General features: G+C 36.3%; 1 protein-coding gene and 1 long non-coding RNA gene across 23 annotated transcripts; both read right to left on the bottom strand.

Annotated features, from left to right (window-relative positions):
* Window positions 1-482: 482 nt before the first annotated feature.
* LOC133718003 (mRNA cap guanine-N7 methyltransferase 1-like) lies at window positions 483-8203 on the bottom strand. Of its 19 annotated transcripts, none has more exons than XM_062144781.1 (16): window positions 8007-8203; window positions 6071-6142; window positions 5837-5917; window positions 4830-4988; window positions 4183-4322; window positions 4026-4094; window positions 3882-3953; window positions 2929-3030; window positions 2719-2775; window positions 2466-2604; window positions 1972-2036; window positions 1795-1845; window positions 1640-1702; window positions 1304-1427; window positions 1133-1194; window positions 483-1038 (listed from the first exon to the last, which is right to left on the bottom strand). In XM_062144781.1, exons 4-16 carry the CDS (start codon window positions 4903-4905, stop codon window positions 946-948), a joined length of 1113 nt encoding a protein of 370 aa, XP_062000765.1. In that variant the 5' UTR covers window positions 4906-4988; window positions 5837-5917; window positions 6071-6142; window positions 8007-8203; the 3' UTR covers window positions 483-945. The 19 variants fall into 19 exon arrangements, with proteins under 19 accessions (XP_062000765.1, XP_062000767.1, XP_062000759.1 ...); XM_062144783.1 differs by having other exon boundaries at window positions 4830-4947; window positions 5805-5917; window positions 6071-6112; XM_062144775.1 differs by having other exon boundaries at window positions 6071-6112.
* Window positions 8204-15782: 7579 nt separating this feature from the next.
* LOC133713863 (uncharacterized) lies at window positions 15783-17579 on the bottom strand. 4 transcript variants are annotated; one of them, XR_009848293.1, is made up of 6 exons: window positions 17427-17579; window positions 17205-17351; window positions 17030-17117; window positions 16660-16779; window positions 16417-16465; window positions 15783-16084 (listed from the first exon to the last, which is right to left on the bottom strand). It is a non-coding gene; the product is annotated as an uncharacterized LOC133713863 (long non-coding RNA). The 4 variants fall into 4 exon arrangements; XR_009848292.1 differs by having other exon boundaries at window positions 17205-17579; XR_009848295.1 differs by having other exon boundaries at window positions 16660-16757; window positions 17205-17579.
* Window positions 17580-18103: the final 524 nt, after the last annotated feature.

Genomic DNA, 18103 nt, shown 5'->3' with positions numbered 1-18103 from the left:
CCAAGGCAGTTCTTGCAGCTGCTGCCACCGATACTGCTGCCTGCCATCGTGTTTCAATCCTTTCATTGGCCTCTGTTAAGTTGAATCAAAGACACTTAACATCAAGCAGTAGAGATGGGGCAATCAAGGTCTAGAAGTGATCCGACATTATCAGACACTTGTTATTATCTATTGTGCATACTTAGCATCAATGCTAGTCAAGTTTGTATACTGTAGTTAACATATAACAAAGCTTCGACAGTCAGTCAACTATTGCCGAAGGTAGATATATTATGGCTCATACCCATACTTGGATTTAGAGTTTGTAAACACGTAGGAATAGACTTGTATCACCCACTGTACACATCTCACTTGAGACGGTATCAATTGATAAATTGTAGATTTATAAAAATTGTTAAGCACGGCATATTTTGTGCTTCCTGTTTTAGGAACCTGTTCTTGGTCTGTTGGTGCCTCTTGCATGCAAGATAACAATTTTGAGATAAAAAAAATTTCTCCATTCAGTGATATTTCAGAATGGAACCTGTAACACCTCTATTATATACAATCCTGATGCGTACTTCCATACGCTCATGATTACAATTACACCCAATACTCATGGTTTTTTCTATTGCATATTGCATCTAAATAGTTCTTTGGTATCTGACAAAATGCCCAAACCTGTCGCAATCAAAGTCCCCTCTTGCAGTGCTGGACTTGTCACTAATGTGTAAAGCATGTTCAGCGAAGCCTAGAAGAAGGTGACTCGCAGAGACAGCTGACTCCTCTTCTTATCCTTTAATGAATCAGTCAACTACGGCATGTACAAAGAATTGCAATGAATCAAACTGAACCAGAGAGGCATTCTTGTGCAGATAAATTCATTGTTGAATCAATCATTATTAAGAACGTGAGTGTTCAAATACCCTACTATTCAACTTTGAAACATATTCGTTGTACAATATACTAATGTTCCACGTTCAACATGTCCTCTTTTGATATATGCATCTTCCCTTTATCTCTTCTACCATTTGGTTGAGTCCGATCAGGTTGGCCCCGCTGAAAATAACACATATTCATTGTTACATGCATATAAGAATGTGTCACCAAAAATTATATTTATATTGGTTATTTTGCCCCAATGTGCACTCACCTTCCTCAAAACAAATGACAAGTACAAATAGGCTACTTCCCATTCATCTTGTGATAGTGTACCTGGATATCACAAAGCAAGAACAAAAAATGTATCAATACCGAAACTGATCTAAGACATCATGATGGTGATAAATGTTAAGGGCCAAACAAGTACGAGTAAAGAACATACTCTGATCTTGGTTACCGTCACCTAATGCACCAAGCCTCCGCATTAACTCTACGTACTCGGGTCTTTTCATATACTCGTGCACAAATTCATGAGAGTTCTTCACAAAAATTAACTCCATATCATACTGCAAGAGGTCAATACATTTTTAAGTTGTATGCATATTAGAAGACTAAGAGAGCGCAACACCTAAAGTATCAACAACATCAAATTTGAACTATAACTGACTTAAAAAGCATGTCAATAGCTGAATGCACTTCAATCTTCCTTTATGTGCTAAGCAGCATAACGATCATTTTCTTGAGAGAAACATCAAAACCATTTCAAAAGAAGTTATACCTCTTCTACCAATGATTTGAATACATGAAAAGGGACGATCCATTCAGGGCAATCAACAGCATCCTGCAAAGCGAAGAATTCAAACATAATGATCTAGAATAACATTTTATATACAACCAAAATTAGCAAGAGATAAAAAGAAAGAAGTTAGATACCTCAAGATGAAACTTGTACTTGATACCAAAGGGGCTTGAAGACTTAAATTTCTGAGCCACACATTAATACTTTCGTCAAATTAGAAGGTAAAAAAATTATAATATCATGTCTCAGATTGGATAAGAACTAAATATTGAAAATCAAAGAGCGTATAATTGCAATATTAGTTTAGATACCTTTTTCGAAAATTCTTCGTCGAATCGTATCCAGTAGACACTATTTCCAAAGAATAAGCCTTCAGCTGAACAATCAAAGACAAAGTAGCATCACCAATCAATAATACCAAAAGGGAAAAATGTACAAATTATTTTGTATGGTACTCAAAAATGTTATGCACAAATACAAGGGAGAAAATGCTCCCATTAGCTTCATCAGGTGATCATACACAATATTTTGCTTGTAAGACATAACTAAACAGATGTATACAGAACATAACAGGAAAAGGAAATAATCGGATAAAATATCTTAGTATTTGTTAGAACAATCATCCAGTCACAACCAGGTCTTTCCATGTGCCTCCCTGCCTTCCCTCTTGGCCTTTCAACTAAATGTCTTGCATTCAACTTCAAGAGTTCCATTTCTAAATCCAGAGCATGATTTCTTTTTCTATGGATGCAACATTTCTTTCTTAGCATCACTCTAAAACATAAGCTCTAAGGTGTGAAATTACCTTCTCTCAGCTTTTTGATAATCACATTAGCGTCTGGCATTGTTCCAATGAAAGTTCCGCCTGGGCGAAGTAAGGCTGAAACATTAGCCAAGGCTCTCCGTGCTCGTGCTTCAGTGGACCAGGAATAATGCAAGGCAAACTGCAAGATAAAATGTGATTTGGCTTATGATGGTTCCGTTTCAAAGGCTATCCTCACTTTCTATTTTAATTAGTTGCAAATATAAATGTATTCTATTGTTGCATGAAAGATTACCTGGCAACTGCAAATATCAAAGGGTGCATCATCTGCTAGGGCTTTATCCAGTCGAACCTGAAAACATGAACATGACATTAATATTTATAGGGAAAAGAACAACTCTTAGGATTCATGTCCACATACACTGCTTAATAGCTAATGGTTGACTGAGTGAAGCACAGGCAACCTCATTAGAGAAAAAATAATGGTTTAGCAAGCAGCCATTACCTCATAGCAGTCTCCACAGATAAGGCGTGCAGGAAATGTAAACTTTTTACGGCGTTGATGATGATCAGCATCACCATTGTAACGGGTACGACAATCTTCTATCTGTAAACAGTTTAAGAGATGATAATAAGATCGTCAATGACACATTTAAAAAAAAAAAAAAAAAAAAGTCTTCAGCATGTCTTCATGAGGACTTGAGCGCCGAGGTGTCATAAATTATTGGTTTGTCCTCAGGAAATCAAAATGCCACACTTGGAAACAAGAAATTGGGAATGGTGGTACTGAGAATTTATTGCTACAAAGAGGTCTGCGATGAATTGGCACATTATGAGGTTGTTTTTTTTTTTTCCTCAAAAACAAAAGACAAAAAAGAAAACAAGTGAATAACAAACAAGCAAACAAAATTAGCAAAGTTCAGAAAATAGTACCCTCCATGGGGGGAAGATCAAATTCTAAAATTAAACAATAAGGATCTGTTCACACCTCTATGAACTTCTCAACTCAGGACTCCAGAAATCATTTGAATATCATCCTAATGACTAGAATTTTCAGCAAGTTATAGTTCTCCCAACCCCATTCCTTATTTCACAAAAAAAAAAAAAAAAGACATTTAAACCGCACCAAACCAGAAACTAATAAGCACTCTACAATATTGACCAAGGACACAAACTAGAGAACTGAATACAAGACACTTCATCATAGCTATTAACTTATGCCAACTAGAAATCTACAAGTATTATTACATTTATACGCCTTCTGAGACAAATGTCAGCAATGCCGTGGCAAACAATGAAAAATGATTCTCCAATCAAATTCTGGACTCAAAAACAAAAAAAGACAAACTATGATGAAGAGCACAGATGGGCAATGAAAAATAATTCCGTCACTGTAGACATAATCTATAAAAAGAATGTCAACCAATGAGTTGATTATAATAAGATTTCAGCACTTACAGAGCCTTCAGCAATATCAATACCAACATAGTACCCAATTTTGGCCTTGTCCCATTTGATGAGATCACCTCCCTACCGAAATAAGATATTAGAAATTATTTAGTGAAACAAAAGGGGAGGGGGAGATAAATGGACCACCAATACCTTGCCACATGCAAGATCAAGAACAACATCTCCTCGGCGAGCATAGAGCTGAATTAAGACACTCTTAATCTGCTCGATAAGAGAAGGAACCATATCAACAACAAAAGTATAGTGTGTGATCATACCATTCAAGTACATGGAGGACTAAAAGACCAACCCAGTTGTTAAGCTTTTTTAAATGGATGATCGGACTAGCTTCTCGTTCTTCCAGAGTTTGATTTGTTCTTGCACTATAATGATCGGCCACTTTTCGTGCAAAAACCTTTGTGCTCTCATCTTCCAAGAAATTTGAATCCTCTAAAAGCACAATGTATGACACTGTGATTAAGACAAAACCCTAACAAAATGCTTGCATTCACCATATTGCATGCGTTGTAGGAAATACAAATGAAGCTTTTAAATTCAGATTCTTCATCATTTGTCTATTAACATATCCTTTGTCTTTTGCTTTGTTCTAGCAATAAGAAAGAGTAGTTGATTCAGAAAAGGAGTAACAATAAAGAGTACCAATTGGATAATTAAGTTACCAACAATGCAAGGTGGGAAACTGAGAATCCCAGCTCGATGTTATCAGCATAATAATGCTACACCTATAAATTACTAATCGAAAACATGAACAGAAAAACACTTCAATGTTTTCATCTTTCTCCCTTTCCCTCACTTTCCCAGCAACCCAATATAGAGCAGACTACAAAACTACAAGACCCAGATCCAAAACCCCTCAAACTAACCAAAAAGATCAAAACTTTACCACATGAAGCTTACAAATCCGAACCAAGGAGCAAAAGGGTATGTAAATATTACCTTCTGGGTTGGCTTTGAATCTCGATTGAGGAGGCCCAACAGAGATTGAGGACGATTCTGAGTAGCCTCGTTTCATAGCCAAGGATCAAAATGGCACTCTCACACAATTTGAATTCTACTGGAGAGAAACGAATGCAGTTCAAAATTAGAGCTTTTGCTATCGAAAAGCAAAGAAACAAAAACGGTATTATATTGATTGTGGGTCTAAAGAGATGAAAAATATTTTATTATGTATATGCCAAGACAACAATTCTTCCATATGATTTGCAAGTGACTATCAATGTAATGTGCAATAAGTGACATGTAACCCATTTTTTGACGCGATGACCAAACATCTGAAATCAAACAAATTTTTTCATCAAACTTTTCAACAAGACTCAAAAGCTCATTTTTGCCCTTAGTAAACTGTTACATCACATCTCTTTTACATGTTGAGGCTGAAATTCCTCCATATTGAGGACAAAATGCTCAACAAATCATTCTTTTAAAATCATTTTTTTCAACAAAAGTAAAAGGCAGTTCAACTGTAATAACAGAATCAACAAGTTCTTTACGTGCAACCTTCTTATCCTAAGCAAAAGTAGTTAAATTTCCAGAAACATCAGTACCTAATTTTTTCTACCCTTTCTCATGAATATGTAAATGTCTTCTTAAATGACTAGTACCAGCACTAGGCCACTAGCACCATATCTAAGCAAAGCCTTACAAACCCATATTTCCATGCTCTTTTAACTTCAACCTTTTCAAAAGATGCCCAAACATTACTTATGAATCTATATTTCTTAGAGGGTGTTCAGTTTCAGTCAAATTATCAGCATTAATATTATCCATTTCTAGCTTGAAATAGACAAAGTTAAGATGTTACTTGAGAGTTGAGAATGAGCAAGCTAAAACAGCCAAAGCATGACTTAGTTCACAGAGATGCTCTGGAATAAGATTGTAATAGGCATGCATCTGCTACAACAATATTGGTACCATCTGCTATAGCTCAGTTAGGTAGAGCATCTCATTTACACGCGCGCCAACTCCAATTAACAGTGTTATGCAACTCATCCATCTCCAATCTCAATCAAAATTCGAGCTCATCTCTATCAAAACCCACCAAAGATTCAAACTTTCACACACATACATAAGCAATAGCCAAGAAAACTAAAACCCACAACGTTTTTCTCCAAAGAAAAAGAAGGGTTTTCAATCAAATCAAAACCCTGAGCCGAAAACAGTGATAAATGAAAATGTACCAAGTGAGTTCCGATTTTCTTGATGCTGAAGCTATAGCTTATCTGCAGCTTTGAATTAATTAAAGATCAAAACTGCAGATTTGATAGAAGATAGCATTCATATACAGAAATTAAAGATTCATATATCTGCTATTGAATTACATATTCAAACTCCTTTCAGACTTTCTTCTCCTTTGTTTCTGGTGGAGGTAACAAAATATTGAAGACTCTAGCAGCCAAAACTACTCCAATTAAAGGACCAATCTAATAAACAAAGAAGAGCTCCCAAGTATTGTGCCAGTTACTAACATAAGCCCAGCCAAAAGCATTAGCACGGTTCATGGAAGATAAACTGTCAATTCGAGCGTCCCTTCATCCAATTACACATGCTCTAGTAACCGCACAACACCCAAATTCATAAAGAAAAATTGGACCTCAATTTTCAAACTCAAATCTCTTATAAAAACCCAACTTCTTGGTAGAAAATTCAATCATGTTTAATGGATTAGAAGAAACAAAGACAAAATGGAGACCAAGTCCCATTTGGCAGACAGAGACCAAGGAATTCCAATTCGTATGCTGTGATGCGAAAGAATTCCAAACTGAACACAAATTCAAAAACCACCAAAAGCATTATTTCTTAATAGTGGATCATTAAGAAATTCAAACAAACCATTCACTTGATAAACTAACACGGCAAAGATACAATACAGTTTTTTTTTTTTCCAATCTCCAAATGCCTTCAAATGAATGTTCACAGATGAAGAACCAAGTTCCTTGATCAATTAAGACAAATAAATTTCCAATATTTCAATGTTCAACTTAAACGGAGTTTCAATGTTCAACTTAAGCGGAGTTGGAATCATGCATTTGCAACGTTTTAGAAATGTTCAGAATGTTTAACCAAACATATTTGCAGAAAAAGATTCTCTATCATTTTATATAAAGCTCTAGGATTTGATCTTACTATGAATGAGAAAGAGTGAATAAATAAAAATCAAGTTTAAAAATATACCCTGAGATTGGAAATTTTGAAGTGCGCACTCTGCATTTAAAAAACTATTTATACTTGTTAGACCATGATAATTAACTGATTTGTGATCAATGTAAAACAATCTATGCAGAATGGTCCATAGAGTCATAATGAAAAAAACAAAAGAAAAAGATGGACAGATTCTACAGTTTCTGAAAATCAAAGCAAGAAAACCATGGTAATAGTTTCTGAAAAAAGAAGCTTTTTTGTTTTTTGGGTGAGAATTGAAGAGGCCAAACAAAACAGCAATGAAAGTAAACAACCTTAATCTCACTATCCATACTTAAACCCTAAAGCTTAATTAGACTCAGCCCGCTTCTTTTCTACTGTTTCCTGCCTCTAATTTTCTACTTAACCCTAGTCGACACTTAATCTCAACATCAGAAATATCACACTCCTGTACAGAACTGAAACCCTAATATACACCACGTTCAAAATTAAACCAAAAAAAAAAAAAGGGTCCATTCTTTTATTACTAATTCTTCTCAGAGGATCAAAAAATTCAACTTGATTGACTAACCATACAGAACCCACTTTTGGGTTTTCTCTGTAGAACCCAAAACTCAAAGACTCGAACGAATTAGAAGCTGGTTGTATCCGAAACAGGGGTGAGGAGACAAAGGAGGCACACTGAAAATTCCTCAGAAGAACCAAACTTTCGAATCAAATAGTGGACACCCAAAACCTAATCGAACCAATCAACCCCCACTCTCTGTCAATTCAGCTCAGAAATCAAAGAAACCAATCAAATTAAACAGACCCAGAACAAAAGTTCAGAGTGATCATATTTTTCAGAAAAGCCGAGAAGGTAAAGCTCTAAAGGATCCAAATTTACCTGGAAGTTTGCCTTTGCTGAAAATAAAAAACATTGGAAATTTATGTGAACTGAGAGAGAAGAAACGGGAAGGGAGTGAAGCAATTGACCTGAAGAACCGAGGGAGAGATGAATTGGCCGTCGCTGTGTGACTGAGCAGCCAAGGACGCAAGCAGGGACCTGAGATCCTCAAGCTCAGTATGAGTGAAAGCTCTGCAATGTGTGTGAGAGAGAGAGAGAGGAACCCGGAGGCGGAAGCAAGGCGAGGATCTCTGTGAGGAGGTGACTGAGCGGGCAACGCTTTTCAGAATCGTAACTGAAGGAAACACAGCCGTCATTAAAGAAAAATACTGAAGGTAAAACCGTCATTACACTGTCTCGGGGAACTAGCAGATGTAACCCTCGCAATGCGGTGGGTTTTTTTTTTTTTTTTTTTCAAGTTTCATATGTAATAGACGAATACTCGCAATCTAAAAAACATCAGCGCTACTTAGAATATGATTTGTTTTGTTGTTAATAATAGATTAGCAACAAATGAGATACAACAAAAAATAAATTTTTTCCATGATTTATGAAAATTTACAAATACAAAACAGCATTGTTCTCCCATAAAAAAAAAAATGAAAGGCAGAATTGTAAAAAAAAAAAGAAAAAAAAAAGGCAGGATTGCGATTACAGTCAAAAACCGGGGGTGAAACTGTATTTTCAATGAACAGTGCTATGTACAGTATTGCTCTAGCGGCTTTAGTATATGTATAATTTGTAGAGGCATATTCGCTTATTCTCTGGTTGGTTGTGTGAGTTATGTCATCTTGAAGTATTTCACTACTTCTGTTTAGTTGTCTTGCATTTGTATTCACTTTCAATGCACAAACTATCTTAAGAGATATGATAGATGCTTGCAGATGATATGATTAGCACTAGGTTGAGTTTAATGTTGTGGCCACATTTGAAATCATACTAATTGTTATCTACTAGAATATTTGTTTTTTTTTCCTTTGTAGTACATGTTAATAAATCATCCTTTAAATTATGGGGTCTTGACCAAATGCCCAAATTTTGGCCAACATGAATCCATTTACCCCATCAAGAGATTATTGTTCCCACTTTACCATTTAAAGAGAAAAATACAATTTTAACCTTCAATTAACCAAGGAATTACATAGCATCTCTCTCTCTCTCTCTCTCTCTCTCTCTCTCTCTTACAAATCTGCTCCTCACCCAAACCACCGTCGTCGATCTGGCAACAGCTTCCTTGGCGGCTTCTCAGCCATCACCGCCGGCTACTCCATCGTCAAGCCCTAGGCGGCCATCATCTGCAGCTTCGTCCTCGTCATCGATCTCGTAATTGGATTTAGACAATGCGTTGGGGTCGTAGAGGGAAAGGGAGGAGAATCCGGTGATGGCAGCAAGGAGGTAGGAGTCAGGTCGGGCCTGGACCGAGCAGAGGTCCTGGACGGCGAGGCGAAAGTTGTTGTTGGTGTCGGAGTCGAACCAGAGGACTAGGGACTTGAGGCGGAGGTCGAGGAGGGCGATGTGGCCCTAGCGGTCGCCGGCGGGAAGGAGGAAGTGGGAGCTGGAAGGCTTGGTGGAGAGGAGGTCGAGGCCGAGGGTAGTGGGAGACGACGAGCTGCATTTGAACGGGTGTCGAGGATGGAGATGGAGCTGCTGGCGGGGAATGAGAGGAGGCCGGAGGGACTGACCTCGGCCGATACAAAGTTGTTGAGGCTGGGTACGTGGGACCCGGAGCATGCAGTCTCAGCAGTCCTAGATGGTGGATGGCGTCAGTGAGGGTCTTGAGCTCGACATGGTTGGGAGACAGAAGGCTCCTCTGATCTGGTTTTGTTTCTTCTTCTTCTTGCCCGAGTTGCATGCTTGGGAGTGGTGTGGGAGTTTGGGACTTTGTTTACATTTATTTTTTGGATCAATTACTGGTCCTCAATGGATTAAAATGAGTATTAAACCTAAACTGTTAATATTCTATACAACTATGTTAGTTTTGCTATACAACTATGGGTAATAAAGTTTTTATCGGGGGCAGAAGGCCTAGAAGGAAAGAAAAAAAAAAGAAAAACAAATTGTCTATGGAGGGGTAATAAATATTTTGAATTGATGCAATTTTTTTTCCTTAATCAAAGTTTTATTTGTCTAATTTTAGGGAGATTAATTCTCATTCAAGTGACTGAAAGTTCTATTAGGGGCAATAGACGTCTATTGGGGGAAATAGACGTTTTGAATTGATGTAATCTCCTTGTTTTATTTTCTTTAATCAAAGTTTTATTTGTCTAAATTTAGGGAGATTAGTTCTCATTCCAACTATTGAAAGTTCTATTGGGAGGCAATAGACGTCTATTGCCCATTTATTGGGGCAATATAGGGAGGGCAATAGAGGTCTATTGGGTGACAATAAACTTTCCGGCGACTTATTAGATCTCCGACGACCTCTTTTGGGGACCTCCGGTGAGGTTTTCAAAAAAGTCCAGTGGGCGGCGGCCGGTGATCGGAATCTGGCAGCCAGTGACGGATTCCGGTGACGTTGGCCAGAATACGGCAACCGGTGATGGGACTCCAGCGAAGTGTTTCTCTCTCTTCCATTTTTTTTTCTCTCTCTCTATTTAACAAAGGGGTGAGGGTAAAATAGTCTAAAAAAACAAAAAAATTAAAAAAAAAATAATTTAATTTGGTATTAGGGAATACCTTAATAGTTACTTCATGGGTAAGGGAGAATTAAAAAAACTTAATGGGGTAAGTGGGAAAAAATCCCTAGAATTAGGGTAAATGGACAAAACCCCTTAAATTATAGTGTCAAAGTTATTAAAGCTATATAAGGAAGCACGAAATTATAGTTGTAGGATTTTTACATGGAACTAGTGTAAACTATGGGGCCAGAGTTGTTGCAGAGGTGCTGATTGATGATGGCGGGTGACACAGGGTTGGGTTTTGATTTTGTGGACTTAGAATCTCATAGTCCTACTGTGTTACTCTTTTCTTGCAGATTTCAAAAGAAGGCTCCTAATGCCATCAAAGAGATCAGGAAGATTGCCTAGAAGGCACTGGGAAGAAATGATGTTAGGGTGGATGTGAAGTTGAATGAATAAGCAAATCTAGAGCAGAGGAATCAGGAGTGTCCCAAGAAGAATCAGGTTAGCATTGCTCGCAAGAGGAATGATGATGAAGATGCGAAGGAATTAGAGCTACACTCCCTTGTGACGGGAATTATATTAAGCTTTTTGATAGGAGCATATTATTGCGACTTTTTAATATTTAACTCCCCATATTTTGCTTAGTTATTTCTTTTACTTAATCATTTTTAATTTAGTTTCTATTTTCTTGGTACATCGGAGAAAATGACAAGGAAATGAGCTTAAAGACACATGAGAAGGATGTGAGACATTGGAGATGACAAAGGCAAGGCACAAGGGACGCATAAATGAGCTGAAATGAAGAAATTGAGTTTTCCTGGTCCAACCAGGAATTCCTGGTCCGACTAGGAATCCCAGTCAAAGTAGGAATCCTGGGTCAACTAGGAAATATGTTCGGAGAAATAAAGAAAATGTAGAGTCCTAGTTGGACTAGGAAACCTACTCCAGCCAGGAAAAGGAATCCTAATGACACAAAGAGTTCCAGTTGAACTAGGAAAGCAAAGAAGATTCTAGAAGGTTCAAGAACATTTCATGTTTAGAGCCCTTGTTCGACTAGGAGTCTTGAAGGCATGAGGAGTCCTGATGACACTAGGATACCTGAGTGGACTAGGAGAGCCCAAGAACATTCAAGAAGCATCTAGAAGAAGTCCAAAACGTCCTATACAAAGGTGATATGGATTGGGAGTCGTTTTTGACAAGAAAAGATGTATAAAAATCAGATTTTGGAGCCCGTATTAGACACAGAAAGATTTTGGCCGAATTTCAAGTATATATCTGGATAATGACATCTCAATTAAATCCTAAATTCATCTAGACATGATTGTGGCCAATGGGAGACTCCTAGAGATAATGAAGGAGAGTTTCAAGGATTATAACATGCAGAAATGATGGATTCAAGTCCAGATACATTCCTTGTTTCCCACACTCCTTCTTTAACTGAAATAAAGAGATAAAAATCAGAAAATATTCATTTAATTATCTCCCTAGAACCAAGGTGCAATTTTAAAGGCTTCTCATTAGTTGGATGACACAAGAATGCTGACGAGGATTTATTTGATTGGTTGGAGTTGTGTGGACCAATTAGATAATTCCTGTAAATTAAAAGAAGGATCTAGAAGGCTTGGACATCCCTTATATATAGATGCACCCTGGGACATCTCATGAATAAATTCTTTCATTCTTTTCACACACCAAAAATCAGTTCCATTCTCTAGTCTTCTAGTTCTGCGTCTTCAAGCAAGGAGGAGAAGAAGCCATGCAATACATCAAGATCCTAGCCGCCATCCACCCTTGTGTCATTCCTAGAAGATTGCTTGCTTTCAAGGATCTTCAAGTTCTTCTTCGTCTCAAGGCTTTGTCATTCATCTTTCACGGTGTATTTCATCTTTTTCTTTTGTTTTCTTTGTTTGATTTCGTAAAACTATGAATTCTAGTTAACATGACGTTAAGGGCAAAGTTTAAAGCCCGTTTATATGTTTTGAAATAAAGTTGTGATTTCTATGTGTTGATTTCTATGTTGCGTATGTGAGATTGCTTAATTGATTTTGGATTATAAAAAACTATTATATGTATGTGTTCTTTGGTGGCCAACTTAGGATATATGCCTTCTCAAAAAAAAAAAAAAAAACTTAGGATATATGCATGTAATTGGAGCTATATTTAGGTAAACAATTCACCTAATAGTTTTGTGAACCTATTTCATAAGTAGTAAAGGCTTTGGACAAAAGTCGAAATCAATTAAGGAGGATTGCAAATAGATGAGCTTTCTCATATTAGAGGTTGAGCACTTTGGTTGACATCATTTCTTTGTTCTTCATGCATTGAATGTGTTCTTGATTGGCTAGCTTTCTAGACTATGATTGCATGTTCAATATGTTTAATTTAGGTGATTTCACTTAGATTAAATATTCAAGGAAAGTAAAATATGGGAAATCGTTTACTTATTAACGTTTCACATGGTCAACTTTTTCATGACATAGATAACCAATTATAAGAATTGTAATCTGATTTCTTCCATATGATTGTGGCTTTGATCTTTGTTCCTTGCGTTCCACCCTTGTATATGTGCTTTTATGATTCTTTTATTTATTTTATTTTTGTTTGCATTAAAAATCCTAAAGTCCCCCCTTTTTATGTTAACTTGTATATATCTTCATTCTTTGTTTTATTTTTGTAAATATAATCCTCATACTCATATTAATTCTTTAATTGTTTATGCAATTACAGGTGTACCCTCAATCCCCGGTTTAAACGATCCCTACTTATTCTATACTGACAACTTCATTTTGTAGGGTTAAATTATGTGCGATTTCCAGCATGTCACTTTTTGGCAAAACCTTTAGTGTTATGAGAACAAAGACAAATTACTCTTGAAAATTGCTCCCTTGTGACTGGAATTATAGTAAGCTTTTTGTTGTTTCTATAGTTTAGAACATTGGTTTACAATGACAAATTACTCTTGAAAATTTTGTTTGGATCTATATTTCTTGTCTCTTGATATGGTTGTCTTAGCTTTCATTATCCCATCTACATTTATCAACTAGAAAAAGTGCTCAAACTTTAAAAGTTTACCAACCATTCCTTGATTATTATGGGTTATGTGCTATGATAAAGATTGTTAAGAATAATTTATAGACATAATAAAGAATTAAACTAACTATAACATGAACTACATTATATTACAAATAATTGAGGCAAAAAATTCTTTCATGTTCAAATTGGTCATTCTACAAACTAAAAGCACTTTTAGTTTTGAGTTTACCAAATACTTTGCCATTGCTTTTAGCACTCACAGCACTTATAAAAGTCTATTTACTACAGACAATCGTTAACGGAAGGGCAAAGACATAACTTCTATCGGCGGGGTAAAACCCGTTTTAACTGAGAAATCATCAAGGGCAACGTGGGGACTTCAACTTGAAGGGCAACGTCGGAAATCAGTCAACTCCTAGCTACCACGTTTTAATGAATAAGGGTTTGAGATACAGATTTGGAACCCAAGTGGCTTTATTCAGAAAGACGAAGTAATCTGAGAAAGCAATCGCGGTGAATTTGAGGGAGGTAAATCGCAGGTATTGATATATTGAATACATTGCCTTCTAATGTTGAACGATAGAGATCGTAAGTGTTTCGATCCGACCCCAAATTTTTCAGGTTTTGAAATTTCGATCGATCTGTCGTGGCAGCACCGCTATCGTCATTCAAGTATAAGATACTCATCCCGACTGAAGGGACATTCATCAACACCGCATCAGCATCGTCTTATCAATTAACAGGCAAAGGTAGGGATTCCATTTGAAATTTATTGCAACCTGTATTATTTGAATTTTCGTTATTATCTAGGGTGTTATGAATTAATTTGTCAACTAAATGATTGAAACGGGAGAATGGGTGATACCATAATTAGTTAAAACTCGTATTAAACGCGTATAAAACTTTAGTACGCATATTAAACTACAGTACGGTGTATTAAAGTTTGATTTTTTTGGTCTTTTCTAAGGATAGGGGATTAGACAAACTTTTTTATTACATTTCGGCATCTCAACCGTTCAGTTTTTAGGTCCTAATGTGTAGATCATTTCTGCAAATTTTCTACCAAAACGATCAATTAATTATCGTTAAGGCATTTAAAACGGATATTTAAAATTATAAGTATGAACGGCTCAGGTTTGATAGATTTGGTTCGTCCATTGAGTTAATCTAACTTGATACCTTAACGATCACCAATTTGCCTGAAAATTTACAGAAATGATTTACACATTAGGACCTAAAAACTGAATGGTTGAGATGCCAAAATATGATCGAAAAGTTGGTCTAATACTCTATCCCTAAAAAAGATCACACACACATTATATATGTTACGCGTGCGTGTATATATATATATATATATATATATATATATATATATATATATATATATATATATATATATATATATATATATATATATTTGTGTGTGTGTGTGTGGGGGGGGGGGGGGGGGGGGTGTGGTTTGATTGATGTTGAGTGATAGATGATTCAGTGGGTGGTCGGTGTGGGAGGGGGGAGAATGAGATAGGGTTGTTGATGTGGCAGCATGTGAGTGGGCAAAGAGAAAAAATAAAATAAATGATTAAATACTTGTTACTCCTCAAATTTTTCCCTGAAAAACAGTTTAGTCCATCGCCTTTCAAATTAAACTAGATAGTCCTTATTCTTTCTAATTCTCACACAACAGGTCCAAAACATGTCTAAAATGACGATTCTACCCCCGAGATCCTTTCACTACAAAAAAATTGACTTTTTACTACGGATGAAAAACGTCGTAAAAATATGAAAAAGCGTCGCAAAAAGTTTTTTACGACGGCTTTGCGACGGTTGAGCACGCGTCGCTAAAAAACGTGTAGCAAATGTTTAACCATTATTTACGACAGATTACACACGTCGTAAATACTATTTCCGACGGATTTTGCGACACATTTTTGTATGTCGTAAAAAATGCACTATTAGTCAAAAATTTATTGGCGACATTAGAGTCCCGTCGCAATTGTTCTATTTTTAAAAAATTATTATTTTTAATTAAAATCTACTTTCGTTCTACTAATTTCCATACATTACAATATTGATGTTGTTTCCCAATTACGGTCATAATATATATCATATGATAAAAAAACAAATTTATATTAATAACAAATTGACAAATACAATTATCTCCAATTGAATGTCAATAGGAAATAATATCATGAAAATAATCATGAGGTCGTTTTCGAACTAAAATAAGAGCACCCTTGTATTCCTATTCCTACTAATATTGAAACCAACTGCCTTCAAGCTATTCAGAAAAGTCTTCTACACGTAGATGTCAATCCAGTGGAAGATATCCAAGTGCTTCTTGTCTTCTTGATCCCATTCGTATTTCTCTTTTTCTATTTCCCTGGGCAGGCCAATGGTGTCTTACAGAGACTATCTGGTAATGATGTTCTCTTTTTATTGACACCTCTTGTAGTAGTAAAATCTCCAAATTTAATCTGTACATTGCTTTTGGGCTTATGAGTCTAGTCTAAGGTCTGCATGTTCACAAGATCTTAGGTTAGTTCTCAGTAGAGACATCCAAAATTCATTGATCTGAGCTCAATTAAAGATGATAATAGTAACCAATAAAGTCTAATAGAATACTAAAAGTAGAGTATTAAAGATAACCAATTGCAAATATATTGTAATTGATTATGCAAATGGTAGCTCACAAAGTAATACAGTAACCAAACCTAGCAATAATCATGCATTATGTAAAGCTGCTGAAGTAAAAGCCAATAGATCGAAATGATATTCTATGCTAACACAAAGACACAAAGGAAATTCCCAGTGCAGTAACCATTTCAATTAGAGGAGAAGAGCATACCTCCACTCACAATGTTTGTGAAGCTCAGATGACAATGAGGTGGTGTCACCTGCATCAAGCAAAAGCATTAACTTATTGTCAGTTTGATACAATTCTCTTGCTATAAGGAAAAAAGTAAAGTCTGAAGTCCTCGTTCTCTAACAATACCTGAAAATTGGTAAGCCCAAATAAAATGCATAAACAAACTACACAAAAATCTTTTGTAAACATCTCCTGCACGCTTGGAACTTAAAATACTCCTACCTTATTTATTTAATTGAGTATCAACAGACTCTCAGCATTCTCTAAATGCTTCAATCTCCCTTGGTCATCACCACCCATGGAGGCCAGCTTCGCCCTGTCTAGAGTTCATGCCTTTTTCAGCTACATGTAATTCAAAAAGAACTCATATAATATACAAATAAAACCCATAAATTATCAAAGACAATGTCAATAAAAACAAAAACTTAAAGATTTAACTGCATAGAAAATCTAACACCCCCTTTCAAATACCATTAAGATAATCAGAGTATTCTAAAACCTTAGTTGCAGCGACAATTTTTTTCGAAAACGAAAGGTCACAAGTCAATTCAATCACCCAGTAATTCAGATTGCAAAATTTGATGAATCTTACCGAACAAAATAGCATCAATTACCAAATACACTTCAAGTAGACAAAAGCATCAATGGGTTTTTAGCCCCAGACTCTGATATATCCATTTCTGCACATAAAAAACTAGAATTCATTCCCAAAATTGGAAATTAAGTGATCGAATTTGAAGAATTAAACAAAAAAGAAAACAGGATACCATTGGAGATCCATATACAGACAACCCCAAAGTGAATGTCGAAATCAAATTGGAAAAGCAGCAGAACAGAAATCATAGATACATCCAGGTGAGTAGATTCGTCAAACCACAACCGTAAACATTATTAAGAGAATTGAATAAGTTTACCTAAATTAGACGGACAGCGTGTTAGTTTCTGAAATAATAGAACTTCGAAAACCTTAACAAGAGCAAAGAAGTAACCTCATTCAGAGAGACAGAAATCTGGGGAGCGGGTGAGACCGTCTCAGATAGGAGAGTGGGCGAAAAATAAACGACGAGAGATTTCATGGAGAGTGGGCGGCTAATGTGTGAGAGGGTGAGACCGTCTCAGATAGGAGATAAGAATAAACCCTTTTTTTTTTCCACCTTCAATATGTCGCAAACGAACATGTTTTCCTTTATTTACGACAACTGTGCGACGTTTTTAAATCAGGCGTCGGAAATCTATAAGCGCCGATATTTACCGCGCAAGGTTTGAATAACCGCCCAATTTTTTTAAATAATTTACGACGGCCGCTTCCATGTGTCGCAATAAAATGTCGTTAATAACTCTTTTTCTTGTAGTGTTTTTTTATTTTTTTTCTCTCTCTTTTTCTAATTTTTCTCTTTTTTTTTTTTTTTTTTTTTTTTTTTTTTTTCTGGTTCTCTCTCTCTCTCTCTCTCCAAGACTATTCTACCATCAAGCGCCTATTTTCTCCTTCTTTCTTCGTGCTTCTCTGCTCTTTCCCCCCCCCCCCCCCCCCTTCTTACTCTACTCCATATTCCAATTTAACTTAATCTAGAGCCAATCCAAAATTCCTCCACCTCTCCAAATTCACACTCCCAAATCCAAGAGTAACCCCATACCCAAAAACAGTAACACACCTTGGCCACCTCTT

This window comes from Rosa rugosa, chromosome 6, assembly GCF_958449725.1.
Source record: "Rosa rugosa chromosome 6, drRosRugo1.1, whole genome shotgun sequence".
Lineage (NCBI taxonomy): Eukaryota > Viridiplantae > Streptophyta > Magnoliopsida > Rosales > Rosaceae > Rosa > Rosa rugosa.
Note: the sequence above shows the minus strand (reverse complement) of the source record. Positions and strands in the feature narration are given on the sequence as shown.